This window comes from Cyprinus carpio, chromosome A19, assembly GCF_018340385.1.
Source record: "Cyprinus carpio isolate SPL01 chromosome A19, ASM1834038v1, whole genome shotgun sequence".
Lineage (NCBI taxonomy): Eukaryota > Metazoa > Chordata > Actinopteri > Cypriniformes > Cyprinidae > Cyprinus > Cyprinus carpio.
Window position 1 is genome coordinate 8,485,063 of NC_056590.1, and position 17,036 is coordinate 8,502,098.

A 17,036-nucleotide genomic window follows, 5' to 3' on the forward strand; every position below is an offset into this window, starting at 1 on the left:
TTAAAATATATAAAAAATCCTATAACAAACTTAAATGTATTAAGAATATTTTACAGTGCAAAATATCTTATGCTAACGCTTGTTTTCAGAGAATGTATTTAATTAAAGTGAATTAGATTTTTTTACTTTTAAGTATAACAAGTTACAAACATAGCAAAACAAAACAAAATCCAGTAAGATACAATCTATGAAAAAAAGTTTTAATATCTTACACAGTTTTGCTAGTCAATGACACATCTTGTTTTTAACAAAAAAAAAAAAAAACCCAAGACAAAACCATGACATTTTCTGACATTTAGTGCTAATCACAAGGCTAACAATGATTCTATGAAGTAATAATATTAATCACACCCATCACAATTACTCACTAAATCACTTCTGCTGTGTTGCAAAAGCACCTAAAAGGTCAAACTGGAATGGAAGATATTTAATTACTACTAAAATAACAAGCACCAAACAAACAAATCTGGTTTTTGTTCCGATGAACCTGCTTTGATAAACCTCACCTTTCCATCATAATGCTGCTGTACATAAAGAAACCGCAAATGTCAACACATCAACAGCCGAGCCCAGCCCATAAAAGAAACGTGGTTTGGTCAGTAAGCAGAAATCATTTTTGTGGTAACATGCCTGTGGAGGAGGCAATGAAAAGGTCTTGCTGAAAATGATTGCTACTAACATGTCACATGTTTCAAGTATATCTTTTCATGAAAACTAATTTTCTGCTGGATTCCCTACAAAGGAATTGTTTTTCTAAAAGTGTTAACAAATTGTAAATCTCCACACAGGCAAAATAACTACGAAAAAGGAAAGAGAACAGCATCATTTATTAATAATTACTAATAAAAAAAATAAGTGAAGAGACTGTCAATGTAAAAAGTGTTTTAAAAAAGCAGGCAGAAGTAGATTGCAAAACCATTCTGTGACATAATTTACCTTCATTCCCTCAATGCAGAAAAAATAATAAAATCTGTATTTTCTAGTTTTCCAGTAAACATCTTAAAAACAAGATGCATTTACTTTTTGGGGTAGGTAAGATGTATTGTATTATTAAATATAATTAAATATTTATTTAATATAACAGCTTTCTATTTTTATATTTTTAAATGTGATTTATTCCTGTGATGTAAAACTGAATTTTCAGCATCATTACTCCAGTCTTCAGTGTCACATGATCCTTCAGGAATCATTCTAATATGCCGATTTGTGCTTATTAACTTCTTATCATATGCTATAATGTATATATTATTATATATCAGTGATTACTGTTGAAAACAGTTGTGCTGAATAATATTTTAGCAGAAACCATGACACACAACAATTCTTCGATGTATAGAAAGCTCAAAACAACAGAATATTTTCAAAATAGAATTGTTTAATATCACGTTTAAACAATTTAACCCATCCTTGCTGAACATTAAAAACTAAATTTAGAGTTGATATATGCTTACAGGAAGAAACATATATTTTTTTTTAATCTAAGCAATATATCAATGTAAACTATAAACAAGTCTTAATATCCCCTCAAATTTATTTTGCATTGCAAATTTTCAAGCATTTGTATGTATGTATGTATGTATATATATGTATTACTAGAAAACAAGAAAATTAAAAAAACAGCCAGAAAGATTTGCAAAGCAGTGAAGTTATCCTTAACTTCACCTTAAGTGTGACCTTTAAGGTCGCTGGAATCGTTCCAGCAAATGCAGTGAGATGACATTTAGGGAATTTCAGGTATTGTGTCTTGTATTCAGATTCTCTATAAAAGAAGCCGGCGTTCTCCTTCCTTCATTTACTGACCTGTCAGAGCAGACGCAGACAGAAAGTCTCAGTCGACATGTCTTCCTCCTACTCCACCCGCAGCAGCCGCATGTCCTCCAGCGGCTCCATGCGTATGTCCATGTCTAGCGTGGGAAGCAGCCGTGTGAGCACCGTGAGGGCCGGCAGCGTGTACGGAGGCGCAGGAGGTTCAGGGGTCCGTATCTCCAAGGCCACTCACTCTGTAGGAGGTTTCAGCATGTCAGGATCTGCAGACAACAGCATCATTGGCAATGAGAAACTCACCATGCAGAGCCTCAATGACCGTCTGGCTACTTACCTGGTCAAAGTGCGCTCACTGGAGAAGGCCAACGCTGATCTGGAGCTGAAGATCCGCCAGTTCCTAGATGGCAAAGCCTCCCCTGTTGCACGTGACTACAGTACCCACTTTGTCACCATACAGGATCTTCAGGCTAAGGTATATTATGTTTTTCAGGATAACATGCTATAAAATATCCTAAATATGGAGCAAAAAAGTAAATATATGTTGATTTATATGTCCAGATCATGGCATCCATTCAGTTGAAGGGTAGAACGCATCTCAGCATTGACAACACCAGCCTGGCCATTAATGATTTCAAAATGAAGTGAGTCTTTTCAGCAGATTTAGCATGTTTTCAGTCCACTGCAATGGAAATCTAAGCTGTTTTTATTGATTGATTGATTAAAGATCCAAACTATATAATTAGTATATTTTAATAGAAAAAAATGCAAAACAGCAGCATTTTCACTTGTGGTTATTATAGTTAACTAAAAATAAAACTATTAAACTAAAACTATTTAAAGAAAAATAAAATGACTGTTACATGAAATTAAATGGAAATGTAAAAAATCAGTAATAAAATTTGTTTCAGCATTTCTCATTTTCATTTAGTTTAACTTGTAAAAATGTACTAAAATAACCAAAAGTAAAACTAACAATTACTGGAAAGTATTGTCATTAAAAACAACAACAATAAAAACTAATAAAAATGACAAAAACAAAACAAAATTACTAAAACATATATAAATTAATATATTAATATTAAAATATAAAAATAAAATTATAAAAACTATAATAGTATTTTAATGATACTTGAATAACAGTTGTCTCAACCCCATAAATGAAACATTATATCTGTGACCATATCAATTAAAATACTGTTTGACTTGTTAATTGATTTCCAAATAAATCATTTATAAAAATGATAACAAGCTTTGTATTCAATAATATGAGTGTTGGATTGAATTAGTTTCACCTGAGTTTGGAGGTGGACATCTTGCAGTAAACTGACTTGTGTCCAATCAGTGTGAGTGTTTTTAAAGAACGTGTTTTTCTGACAGATATGAAACCGAGCTGGCCATGCGTCAGTCAGCAGAAGCAGACATCGCTGGCCTGAAGAGGGTGCGTGATGACCTCGACATCACCAGTAAAGACCTCACCATGCAGATCGAAGGGCTGAAGGAAGAGCTGGTCTATCTGAAAAAGAATCATAAGGAGGTGCATAATGATTCTGTGTGGAAATTTATAATATGTGACCCTGGACCACAAAACCAGTCCCTGGGGTATATTTGTAGCAATAGCCAAAAAAAATATTATATGGGTCAAAATTATCGATTTTTCTTTTATGCCAAAAATCATTAGGATATTAAGTAAAGATCACGTTCCATGAAGATATTTTTAAATTTCCTACCATAAATATATCAAAACCTAATTTTTGATTAGTAATATGTATTGCTAAGAACTTTATTTGGACAACTTTAAAGGTGATTTTCTCAGTATTCAGATTTTTTTGCACCCTCAGATTCTAGATTTTCAAATAGTTGTATCTCGGCCAAATAGTGTCCGATCCTAACAATTTCAGATATGAATCACCATTTTGAGAAACTGACCCTTATGATTGGTTTTGTGGTCCAGGGTCACATATAGTAGTAGAATAAGTTATTTGAGTAAAATAATCTGTCGATTAGTTCAAATCTAAATTTATACTATGTTTTTACACTGCAAATAAATCATTAATATGTATTTCCATATACACTAAAAAAAAAAAAAAATGCTGGGTTGTTTCAACCCAACTTTGGGTCAAATATGGACTAAGCCAACTTTTTGGCTAAAAATGTAAAAATTTTACCCAACAGCTGGGTTAGTCAATATTTGACCCAAAGTTGGGTGGAAACAACCCAGCACTTTTTTTTTTCCTGAAAACACATCTTAATATTGTATACAGCTCTGCTGCTCAAGTGAAATTTGAGATATGTATTGAGACAGATATTTCTATACATTTTACTGGAAAAAAAACGTGACTCAAATCATTTTGCATGATTTGTTATAATTTAAGTATTCTAAAGTGCTGTTAAATGTGACAATGTTTACTAGTGAGGTTAACCGAGACTTGACATGACTATGTATTGACACGTACCCTTAGGATCTGTTGGCTGCACGTGCACAAATGAGTGGACAGGTTCACGTCGAGGTCGATGCAGCTCCACAGGAAGATCTCATCAAGATCCTGGCAGAAATGCGTGAGCACTATGAAGCAGTTACAGCGAAGAACCAAAGAGATCTGGAGCACTGGTTCAAGACAAAGGTGAGATTTATCAAAACATACAAGGACAGAAGCCTTTTTTCTTGACCAAATAATAATTAAATAATGTTTTAAATAATCCGCTTGTTTTAAATAATCTTCTCTCTACTTTTTATTTCAGACAGAAACTCTGAATCAATGTGTTGTCACCAGCACTACAGAACTGAAAACATCTCGCACTGAAGTCAATACAGTCAAATCCAAACTACAGGCTTTGGAAATCGAACTCCAGTCCCTCTTATCCATGGTCAGTGATTCATAATTGTCAGTTTTTGTGGCACTGACTCATATTTTAGCATGACTTTATTCTGAATTTGCATGTTCTTGTAACTGTAGACAGCATCTATGGAGGCCACACTGACTGAGACAAAGAATCGTTATTCCGTAAAGATGTCTGCCTACCAACATCAGGTGAGTAGATTTGTAATTACCAAAACTAACATAAAATTAACATTTTGTCGTCACTTACTCACTCTCATGCCATTCCAAACCTGTATGACTTTCTTTTCTCTGTTGAACACAAGATGATGTTATTCAGTACATCTGAAGAATGTAAGATACAGGGAACAATAGTTTTAAAGGTGTCATAGAATGCACTGATACAATATTTTAAATGGTTCTCTGATGTCCCCAGAGTGTGTATGTGAAGTTTTATCTCAAAATACCTCACAGATAATTTTTATAGCTTGTTGAAATTGCCACTTTTTGGGTATGAGCCAAAACGCATATTTTTGTGTTTGTCCCCTTTAAATAAAAATGAGCTGGTGCTCCCGTCTCCCTTTTCAGACAAGTGCAAAGCTTCAAGAGCTCATACTTGCAGGCATACCACTGGTGTTACGGTTTAACTGGTGCTGACCGTGTTACTGACCTCTAATTGCTTCCAAATGCAATTTTTTAACTACCACATTCCTATTCACGATCATTCTGGTAGCATGTGAAGGCAGCATTAGTGAAAACAGGCAGAGACAATGGTAGCTTTAGCAACATTAGCCTTACAGAGAGGCAAGAAGCTCTTTTGGAGAATAAAATATGAGGCGTGATGTTTACTTTGTCTGGAGTCTGGACGTTTGCCTATGTTCATTGGTGCATCCCAACACATGACACTTTTAATGGCTCTTTGGCACTGATATTGTATCTCCAGAAGCTACAGCAAGAAAACAGTAATGGCGGACCACTGCTTCTCACTCAGTGCTGTGTATAGGCTAATAGGACAGAGAGCGTAACAAATGAAGTATGACGTAATAGTAGTGAGAAATCTGGAGCTCGTGTGGAGTGACTGTTTATGATTTATTGGGATTATAAAACAATGAGCAGGTGGATTTTTACCATTATAGGCTGGTTGTTTTCACACACTGCAGCCACACAACTGTGTTCAAACACCTTTATAAAAGTCATTTTTGCATTCTGTGGCACCTTTAAAGCAACAAAAAATTATTATTTTTTTGGTACTCCCAGGTCACCATCCTGGAAGAGCAGATAGTCCACCTCCGTAGCGATCTGGAGCGCCAGCGTCAGGAGTACCAGATACTCCTGGACATCAAGACCAGACTGGAGCTGGAGATCGCCGAGTACAGGAGACTGCTGGACGGAGAAGCCACGTGAGTTTATTTGTTCTCTGTCATTCAAGTTCAGTTCATTCAAAAAGCAGTTAAAACATCCCAGAAAAACACTATTATTATTGTTATTATATTGAGAGTTTAAAATGAAAGCCCCATAACTGTTATTGATCTTCTACAGTGTCAAAACAGCCTCCACCTCCACCTCGAGGACTAAAGTCATCACAGTCGTGGAAGAGGTTGTAGATGGAAAAGTGGTCTCCACCTCCACGTCCTCAACCATGTCTGCCAAGCGCACAGTTTGATTGGCTGTAATGCCTGTTTGTGTTTGCAGCAACTGGAAACCAAATAAAGCAATAAAACAGCATTTAAACACTATTCTGATGGAGTTTTTATTTTATTTTATAATTGTGCATATTCAGTTGAACTTCATCTTAAAAGTGGGATTACATTCTGAATAATAATAATTAATAATAAATTATTTTAAAATATTAATAAGTTGAATACAACTGTTTTATTAAATAATGCAATTTTATTCTGCTGAAAATTGTTACTTTTTATTACCCTTTTATTATTAAAATAACTTTTTTGCAGAAATGATGCATTTCTAGTTATATTAAAAGGAAATAATACATCCTATTTTTTCTTTCATATTTGTAAAACCCTTCATCTATTATCATTTACTTTTTAATGATAACAGATGTTGGATAAAAAAAAAATCTGACAAATTACGAAGAAGCTTTTGTATAAGTAATAAGAAGCTTTTGTATAAGTAATAAGAAGTATGTCTTATTTTGATTTAAAATGACTTTAGTACACAATATATTGGGAAATGGTAATTACATTTACCAGGTCTTTTTTATTTTTATTTTTTTATACTTTTGTCACGTCTTCATTACATCCAACAATCCACTAGACTATGCTCTATGGAGGACCAAAGTACTCTAAATGAGATAATTAAATAATTAATTTTATAAAATAACAATTAAATGTACCTGTTTATTCTGAAATAACTGTATATTTTTAAATGATTAATTTAAAGAATTAAATTAAATTAAGAAATAAATAATTGAATGTATCCATTTATTTAGTAAAATTCCATGAAAACACAACATTTATTGTTTAAAATATTTCACAATATGCTCTTTCACACACTACTGTTGTAGTTGTGTGAACATCTCCTTTTTTCACAATAAATTTTTTTTTTTTCAAAAAGCCGTTTTTCATAACAATATGCTGAATTTATGACTGACATCTATTTGATGAATCATGTTTTTGTACAGCGCGTGACTGTCATTCATAAATTCAGCATATTATTAAGAAAAACAGCTTTTTGAAAAAGCATATTATGAAAAAAAGGAGATATTTAAACAGCAGTAGTGTGTGAAAGAAGATATTGTGAAATATTTTAAACAATAAAGGTTGCATTGCCATGGAATTTTACAAAATAAATGGATAGCCTACATTTAATTATTGATTTATGAATTTATTTAATGATTTAATTTATTTAATATTGATATCATTATTTCAGAATAAACTGGTACATTTAACTGTTGTTTTATTGAATTCATTATTTATTTAGTTATTTCATTTAGAGTACTTTGATCCTCCATAAGGCTCATTTTCAATATTTTTCATGAAATAAAAAAGACCTATAGAGCAAAAACAGCAGGTGGCGCTAGAATGTCAAATAAGGTTTGGCTCTCTTTTTCTTGTTTTATCCTCGATGTTCATCAGCAAACCTATCTACGAGACTTTAATAGTGCTTCATGAGCAACTTAAAGACATTTCTACACGTGCATTTTTTTGCTGATGTAAATCCGCTCACCATTACTACCAGAGCTGACGTTTGGGAAGAAAACACATGCCAACCTCGCCTTATTATAAATCAGTGTTCCATGTAGATGATTTTAAAACTTACATTTCAAGGTAAAACCGTACTTGGAGTTGCTGTGATATCTTCAACTATTGAAGTGTTGCTGACAGCGATGGGATGACAGCGACCTCTGGTGGCTGACCTAAAAATCCTGGATATGAAAATGATATCATGGACATGAACAGTTTTCAACTCTTTTGAAAATCAAACATCACTTTTAGGTGAGAATTAAACATTGGAATGGCAGCTTTTATATTAAAAACACCATATAGTTAAGTTCCGTACGCTATATATATCCACGGGGCATTCATTGTGTTGCAAAATATCATAAATATCAGGCAGCAGTGAATACAGATCTGACTCAGAAAACCATGCTTTGTAAAACACAGCTTGAAGTAATTCTGGTTTGTATGCAACAACTCCTCAAAGATGCATTTAGTTCACTAACTACATGGATAATTACCCTGGAACAGCTGGGAGTCCAGTGGGAATTAAGCCTTGTGCTTTTGATTTATCAATCCACATCCTTTAACATAAAGCTACTCATCTCACTGTTCCTTACACATTTAAATAATTTAGCATTACTTAATGCAGCTCAAGTAGTTATATAAGCCATGCATGGACAAATAAAAACTACCTGTATGTTAAAATAAAAACTTTAAAAGAATCTTAAAGATGTCAACATCCTTGTTGCCGCAGTCTGTCATTTAAATCCACTCACATCTGGGGTCTCTAGATCTTTTCAGTTTATGCAAAGTTTAGTTTAGCCTACTTTAGACTGGCTCCCTTGTGAAAGAGGAGACTAGTGGGACACCAATTAGGTGATAAACATCCATAATAACTATTTAGAGTCAAACAAAACAAGTTCAGTTATTCTCACAGGATCTGCAAAAATCATCAGTGCCAGAGATGAAACATGTGCAGACCGGCCCATAGAATTAAATTAAAATTAACACACATCAACACAGTGAATTAATATGAATAGGTAGAGAGATTGCATTTCTAACAGTTACATTCTTGGATGAATGCACTTGCAGATTGTTTGCTTTTATATATACTAACACATCCAATTCACCAATTTCTTAACTCCAAATAACTCCACAGCTGAGAACTTTATTATTATTATTTTTTGCAGCTATTAAACTTTACTTTGTATCACTGATTTACTACTTTTAAAACCCAATTTGATTGAAAACATATGTGCATTCCCTGTTTCTCTGTAACAAACACCTCTGTTTGAGAAATTCCACAGAGATGATTGAGCTACAGTCAACAAATTGTTCTAAACATTTTATGACTCATAAGAATGGCATGTAAATATAAAAATCACAAACCGTTTCAACAGCAACTGAGACCTAATAAGACATTAAAACGAAGCTATGTTTTTCCACCACTTACATTCATCTATATCAATGTGCTTGTGCATTAGATCCCAGTTTTTACAAGACTGGAAGTAGACCAAAACCTACAGGTGCAGAAGTTGTCGAACTTGTGGTTTAATTGATGCAGTTTGAGCAGTTAGCTACAAGAGTCAGAGATGATATTCTCAAAAAATCCCAAAATAGCCACACTCAAAAAATCAATGTTATACATATAACTAAGGAGGCAGCTTCACTAGCCTTAAAGGGATAGTTCACCCAAAAATGAAATTTACTCACCCTCAAGCCATTCTAGGTACATATGATTTTCTTCTTTCAGACGCATACAATATATATACACACATATATATATATATAGAGAGAGAGAGAGAGAGAGAGAGAGAGAGAGAGAGAGAGAGAGAAAGAGAGAGATTACAGTTTATAAAGTTGTAAATATAAATATTTTTCTTACACAAACACATCGCTTGGCTTAAGGAGCCCTTTATAACCCCCTCAGAGCCATGTGGAGTACTTTTTATGATGGATGGACGCACCTTATTTTACTTCAAAATCTGGACCACCATTCACTGCCATTATAAAGCTTGGAAGAGCCAGGACATTTTTTTAATATAACTCTGATTGTATTTGTTTAAAAGAAGGTCATATACACCTAGGAAGGCTTGAGGGTGAGTAAATTATGGGGTAATTTTCATTTTTGGGTGAACTATCCCTTTAAGGATAAAAATTCTGTCATTTACTCCACCCTCAACTTGTTCTGTATTAGTTTCTTTCAGCTGTTGAACACAAATGATATTTTGAAGAATACTGGTAACCATACTGTTGATGGTACCTATTTACTTCCATTGGATGGGGAAAAAATACTATGGAAGTCGATGGCTACAGTCAACTATTTGGTTACCAACATTTTTCAAAATATCTTATTTTGTGCTCAACAGAACAAAAATACAAGTTTGGAACTTGAAGGTGAGTAAATGATAAAAAGTATTTTCATTTTTGGGTGTACTATCCCTTTAACTTTATAAGTATTCCTTATATTTTGTTAATAGATACACGTTAAATCCAAAGGCTACCAACCATTTTGCATTTATCAGACACTGCTGTAAATAAAGGGATGGGTGAGAAACTTCTTCAAATGCACAATAGGAATACAGGAGTTCAATTACAAATGGTTCCCAAATGAAGCAAATGCATGTTGGTATTTAGAATTAGAGCAAAATAAATAAATAAAAATAACAGCAGATATTTTGTTGTTGTTGTTTTTGTTTTTTTACATTATTTTCTTTAATAATTCATTCCAGTACATGGTTAAAGAATTACATATTATCAATAAACGTGTACACGAGTACTTTACTGGAGGAAAGAAACTAGAATGGCACTCACTACGACACAGACCAGACAAGATACAAAGACTCTCTGTAAGCTCACTGATCCCAAACGTAGACACTTTCATGAGAGAAAATCAGTCACAACTGTACCCAAAAGAAGATATTAAGAAAAGAAGAGGAGACGTAAAGTATGAAAACATAATGAAACATATATATTTAATAATATATATATATATATATATTTTGTAGCTTTTAGATAAAAAACAAAAAGAAAAAAAAAAGAACGAACAAAAAAGGAGTAATACTTTTGAGACATGAGGTTTCTTTTAGCTACTATCGTTACTGCCACTGCTGCCACTGCTAAGATCGGGCTGTTCTCTTTTATGAATCTGCTCGTGTGCTTTGAGATGACCTGATTGGCTGAAATTCTTCCCGCACTGCTGGCAAGTGTACGGCCGTTCGCCCGTGTGAGTTTGCTGGTGTGCTTTAAGATGTCCCAAGCGACCGAAACTTTTGCCGCACTGGGTGCAGCCGAACGGTTTTTCCCCGGAGTGAATCTTCTCGTGTGTTCTGAGGACCCCTGAATTGCTGAAAGTTTTGCCACACTGGGAGCAGCTGTAGGGCTTCTCGCCTGTGTGGATTTGCTGGTGATTGCGGTAACTCGTCTCTTTAGTGAAGCTCTTGCCGCACAGCGAACAGCAGAAGGGCCGCTCTCCCGTGTGGCTCAACTGGTGGGCTTTCAGTTCCTTCGTTTGACCGAAGCTCTTACCGCACTCGGCGCAACTGAATGGTTTCTCGCCCGTGTGCAGCCGCTGGTGCGAGCGGAGATCGTCCGCTTTGGTGAAACCCTTCGGGCAGTGCGCACAAGTGTAAGGTTTTTGCCCCGTGTGGATAAGCTGGTGCCTTTTCAAGTTCCCAGCCTGCCCGAAGCTCTTCCCGCACTGGGAGCAGGTGTAAGGCCTCTCGCCGGTATGGATGCGTTGGTGAGTCTTCAGGTTACCCAGGGTGCTGAAGTTCTTCCCGCACTGGGTGCAAGAGAACGGCTTCTCACCTGTGAGGTTGCGCGGTTTGCGTTGAGTCAGTCCGTGGCCTTTTGTGCTGGTTTGGTTGTGTGCGGCAGTCGCTTTGTTCGCCTGGACAGACGTCAGTTCGTAAAGGTTTCCAGATTGGAAATCCGAGTCCATTTTCCCCATACTGTCGATTACGGTTTCGGGCCGGAGCTTGTTGAGTTCGCTGCGCAGCTCCGCCATGTGAATGGACTCCAAGCCGTTCATCTCGGTCTTGATGTGGCTGGACATGAGGATGGGTTCGTACTCGGTCTTGATGGCGCCGAGCTCGCTGGCGTAGTAGCTGTGGAGGTCCGAATGTTGCTCCGACTTGATGTACTCTAAGCTGTCTGAGACGTGAGTGATGTAGTCGAACACCAGACTGGGTTCGTAGTGTGACTTGTAGGAGTCCAGCTCCGTGCTGTGGAAGGAATGGAGGTCGCTGTGGTGCTCTGATTTGATGTAGTCGAGGCCGCTGATTTCCATCTTGATCTGTTCGGAGGCCAGCTCGGCCGTGCTCAGGGGCTGGATCACGGACAGGTCCACCGTGCAGATGGGGTCGAGGTCAGGCTCGCTTTTGATGCACGGCAGCATAGCCATGGGCTCCACGATCTCGGAGGCCAGCGAGCTGAGCGTTGGCGTGCTACATTCTGACGACAGCATGGTCAGGGTTGGCGTGGTGCACTCTGCTTGTAGAGGGTCAAGTGGTGGCGTGCCACACTCCGACACCAAATTATTTAGTCCTAAAGTGATGCATTCTGTCTCCAACTCTGCCATCGTGGTGGAAACGACTCCACCACTTAAACGAAACGTCTGTTATGAGTAATATATCTTATGTTCACAGAGATAAAAGCGGGGTTCCTGAGAGGGGATTGTCACTGCTGCCGAGAAAAACCTCTGGCTTGGGTTAGGAACAATGGTGATTCCCCTGGCTCCTGGATGGGGGGGGCATAAAAAACAAAAGCAATTCAGTACACAGCATTTAAACACCAAATGAATGTTCCTTTACATACAAAATCATAAAAACTTTGCAAAAGATTTTGAGCAATGGAACCATAGTTTGATATCCTGTTGCTGGAGTGCAATTAAGCCGATGTCAACATCAACTTTTTGGTGCTAAAATTGTTGTGTTATCGTTTATTTGGCTGTTATGGTTGCGGTTTCATTTCAATTATTTGTAATGGGTATGTCAAGTTTTTTTCCCCCTATATGAGGTGCATATAAGTATTCCTAAGGTACTTTTTAATTTTTTTTTTTTTTTACATTTACTGAGCCCAAGCTCACTACTGAAGACTCTATTGATGTTTTAAAAGCAGAGTTGTCTTTCTATGTAAAGTTTTGTTTATATATTTTATTTATTTATTTGTTTTTTGCTCTGTACAGCACTTTGTATGTCTGGTAGTTGTTGCAGTGCTTTATAAAGAAAGATTGGGTTGAATTAGACCATTTATATTTCTCTCTCTTTTTCATTTCCAGACAAACACATGATGCTTTTTTTAGCTCTATTGCAACATAATGAAAGACAAAGGATAAACACTAGGTGTGCAGTTGATGATTTTATCTGTTGATTCTATCATATGATGGGAAATACTGTTTGGTCACACATGTCTGTTGTATCACAATCCAGCTAAATATTTTTTTTTTTTTGTGGATAGCTTTATTGCTATTATTCATGAACAATAAACAAATGCATGCAAACTATATTGTACCATCAAAATTCAACATCGTAACTGAATATCTTCAGAGTTTTCCATTGGAAATTATGACTTTATGGTGGACGTGCACTGATCTCACAAATGCAATTATTCCGATATGACTTGAATGCACCTTGTGCAGGACTAAAGCGTCAAACCTGAATCTACTTTACAGGAAAAAGTCAAGCGTATCAAGTAATGCTCAATTAAACACAGATTAAAATTACTTGTTTTTCTGAATGTACTTCAAAAGTCATTTCAAAATGGCTGTTGCTTGAATGCATGTGACAATCCTGTTCATGCAAAAAATGAAATTACACTAACACTTGGTATAATTCTGCTCTGCAGAACACTAATAAATGCTTACAGCATATATACATGTGAATGAGAACAATAACCTGACACGAGCATCTAACCTTACACATCAAGATGTCAAAGTCAATCTGACACACTGGAGCAGCTTTACAACCAGATGTTCACATCATAATTTATTATTAAAGAGTCAAACAAAATAAAACTACGTTACCAAGCAAATCTGAGAGGGAATTATACAAAAGAGAGGGATTCAAGCTTATATGTGCGTAATTACAACGTCGTAGCATTTGTGTAATTGCGTGTCGACTGCCTGAAAGTGCACATTTTAGGCCGGCGAAAAACAGAAAGTCAACAAAAATAAAATGATAAAGAAACTTGACGTAAACGTGCGGTGTAAAAACGCACAAAAGCTAGTCGATTTTACTGAAAATGACTAAAGCAACTAGTCAGTGTAGCTTCGCTAGTTCGCCACGCATCATGCACTTTTCTGCTGCCTTTCTTGAATCTGGCGGCGTTTTTGCACACAATAAATCCTTTGCATTTTTTTTCTTATGAGAGAACCTTTTAATCCACGACGCCCGGCAACGGAGAACGTGCGATACAGATACGGAACGGGTTGTGAATAGCGGCTATATCGGCATGCAGGGCGCGTTTCGGTGTTTCCAGCGGTGGTGATGAAGAACATACAAAGGCAGGAGGGTGAAAATGCCACAGCTTCAGCGTGTGAGAGCCAGTGGCCATCTTGTTTGTAGCTGAACGTCGCTGCATCAGCCAACTGAACGATCCGCTGAAGGAAAGTTGAGCCAGCTGCAACTTTTGAAAGCAAACATCTACCCCTTCACCTTTGCATAACAATGGAAACCGCTCGCTGCGATAGAAGCGTAACGTGATGAGTTGCATGACTTGCGCGGTTCATGCACGCTCTCATCACCAGCTCTCAGGAGAGACAGGAGGAGGAAAAAAAGATGAAAATATGAGAACGTGAATAAATCCGCTCGGGAGGATGCCTCGGCGATTTTTTTTTTTTTTTTTTTTTACCTGTTCATTGCTTTTTTTTTGTTCGGCCGTCAACGCGCCGTAAGCGGAACCCACATCAAACCCCTGCCGGACCCGCCACGTCCACCTCGGCCTCAGCGTCCATCAGCCTCCCTGTCGCACACACTCCTTCTCTCTCGCTCTCTCCTCCCTCTCATTGACTAATTCCGCTTAGTTTTCACTCCCGTTGTCGCTTTCCTCCGGGTTTCAGCCGTTGCACTTCCGTCGTAAAAGTGTAAATGCGCGCGCAGCGGTACCGTTTACTGAGCAGCTAACATTACTTTGTTTACTTCCTACAAATGCGCGTTTTCGTGCGTATTATTCGAGGACGCGCGGCTGAGAGAAATTAAATAAACATCTGCACGGACTAAGAAAATGTGTTTTGTGCAACCAGATGTGTCTTTGCTTCTTTGGCTAATTTTATGCTATCATAATGCATCATCTGAAGGAGCGAACATCAGTTACTCCTAACAGAAGCTCAGGACTAGAGAAGACATGCTTGGACACTGCACGGTTGTTATGGACTGGCTAGACAGTGCATGAATGTCATTAATCGATGATTATGTAAATTATGAGACCTGCATTCCATTGCACAGGACAAAGGGGTTGTAAAAAATAAAATGGGTGTCAGTTCTTTTTATGCATTAGTACAAGTGTGAAATATAACCATTGATAAAAGACAAATGTGAAACGGAATCAAATAAAAATGCTTAAGTACTATTGACATATGTAAATAAGATGCATAATGATGGCTATTGTGTTTTATGATGAACCGAGTGTTATGACAATAAAATAAACTGAATTATTATTATTAATTATTTAAATGAACTTTATTGTGTGTGTGTGTGTGTGTATGTGTATATATATAATATATATATATATATATATTATATATATATATATATATATATATATATATATATATATATATATATATATTATTATTAATATTATTTAGCTTAATTGAACCAGATGTGATTGTTTATAAAAGCGGAGTTCTAGAAAGGAGTTTAAAGATAATGATAAATGTTAATAATAAATGGAAAATTATTTAATTCTGTGAACGTAAATGTACATTTCTTTATGCATAAAATTCCTATAATATGAATACTTATATGCAGAAAATATAAATAATGAAAAAGAATTTGCTGTACAAAATATTACCATTACTAAGAGCAAGTGGTTAAACTGAATCAAGTAAGCACATAAGAGGCATGTGTGAAACACAGAGGACTAAAATTGGCTTTTGACAAAGGAAAATATTCTTATGTAATTGTTAAAATTATTAAAGGAATAACTAATCAAAAAAAAAAAAAAAAAGAATTGAAAATGTACTCAATCTCAGGTCACCCAAGATGTAGATGAGTTTGTTTCTTCAGAACAGATTCGGAGAAATGTATTACATCACTTGCTCACCAATGGATCCTCTGCAGTGAATGGGTGCCGTCAGAATGAGACTCCAAACAGCTGATAAAAACATCATAATCCACGCCACTCCAGTGTCTTGTGAAGAGAGAAGCTTCATGTTCGTAAGAAACTGTTCCATCGAGACATTTTTAATTTCCAACAGCTGCTTCCCACTAAAATACAAGTCCTCTATCCATAATATTGCTTTCTCCAGTAAAAATAAATGAATAAAAGTAGTCTCGTCTGAATCAGGAGAGAAATATGCAGATCAAGCACAATTTACAAACAAAAACAATTCAAAACAGTTCTCTCAATGGCTTTTGATGTGAGAGGACAACAGGTGATGGACATTCTTACCGGACAAAGCATTATTATGGATTATGGACTTGTATTCTGGCCAAAAGCAACAGTTTAAAGTTAAAACAACTAAATGATGGATTTGTTACTTACAGAAAAGGAGCTTTTTGTTACATAAGATGTTAACTGATGTACTGGAGTGGTGTGGATTACTTGTGGATTATTGTGATGTTTCTATCAGCTGTTTGGACTCTCATTCTGACGGCACCCATTCACTGCAGAAGATCCATTGGTGAGCAAGTGATGCAACGCTAAATTTCTCCACATCTGTTACCATGAAGAAACAAACTCGTCTACATCTTGGATGGCAGGAGGATGAGAAAATATTAATTTTTGAGTAAACAATTAATTTAAAAACAAAACAGGAGCACATACAGCTGTACATTCATCTTGTATGTTATTTCATTTGCTGTGAAAGTGCGCCTCACACACTGCAGTGTGCAGACATTTCCACAACTGATACGAATCAAACTGCAAGCGTCACACAGCTGTTACTGCTTAGAACATCAACAATAGCATCAAACAGGAATCTAGCTGGAGGACTTTACTGTACAATTTATTAGAAAGCCCAAAAAACCTTAGGGCCATTTAATTGTTTGCCTTTTGCACACCTGTGTATCCAGGTTTAAGAAAAATATTAATTTCTAGTGATCCCAGAGTTCAG

At 36.2% G+C, this 17,036-nt stretch overlaps 2 protein-coding genes across 2 annotated transcripts; one reads left to right on the plus strand and one right to left on the minus strand.

Moving 5' to 3' along the window:
- Positions 1–1,777: 1,777 nt before the first annotated feature.
- On the plus strand, positions 1,778–6,316 carry LOC109112081 (keratin, type I cytoskeletal 13-like). Its single transcript, XM_042776230.1, has 8 exons — positions 1,778–2,236; positions 2,323–2,405; positions 3,142–3,298; positions 4,224–4,385; positions 4,504–4,629; positions 4,719–4,793; positions 5,838–5,980; positions 6,120–6,316. Exons 1-8 carry the CDS (start codon positions 1,838–1,840, stop codon positions 6,241–6,243), a joined length of 1,269 nt encoding a protein of 422 aa, XP_042632164.1. The 5' UTR covers positions 1,778–1,837; the 3' UTR covers positions 6,244–6,316.
- Positions 6,317–10,449: 4,133 nt separating this feature from the next.
- Positions 10,450–15,283, minus strand: LOC109111979 (zinc finger protein 583-like). Its single transcript, XM_019124996.2, has 2 exons — positions 14,612–15,283; positions 10,450–12,499 (listed from the first exon to the last, which is right to left on the minus strand). The coding sequence occupies exon 2, from the start codon at positions 12,339–12,341 to the stop codon at positions 10,845–10,847; it is 1,497 nt and encodes a 498-aa protein (XP_018980541.1). The 5' UTR covers positions 12,342–12,499; positions 14,612–15,283; the 3' UTR covers positions 10,450–10,844.
- Between the last annotated feature and the right edge of the window lie 1,753 nt (positions 15,284–17,036).

Coding starts and splice junctions, on each gene's coding strand:
- LOC109112081 (XM_042776230.1), top strand. CDS start 1,838: ATGTCTTCCTCCTACTCCACCCGCAGCAGCCGCATGTCCTCCAGCGGC. Junction 2,406..3,141: donor ATTAATGATTTCAAAATGAA/GTGAGTCTTTTC, acceptor TTTTTCTGACAG/ATATGAAACCGAGCTGGCCA. Junction 3,299..4,223: donor TGAAAAAGAATCATAAGGAG/GTGCATAATGAT, acceptor ACGTACCCTTAG/GATCTGTTGGCTGCACGTGC.
- LOC109111979 (XM_019124996.2), bottom strand. CDS start 12,341: ATGGCAGAGTTGGAGACAGAATGCATCACTTTAGGACTAAATAATTTG.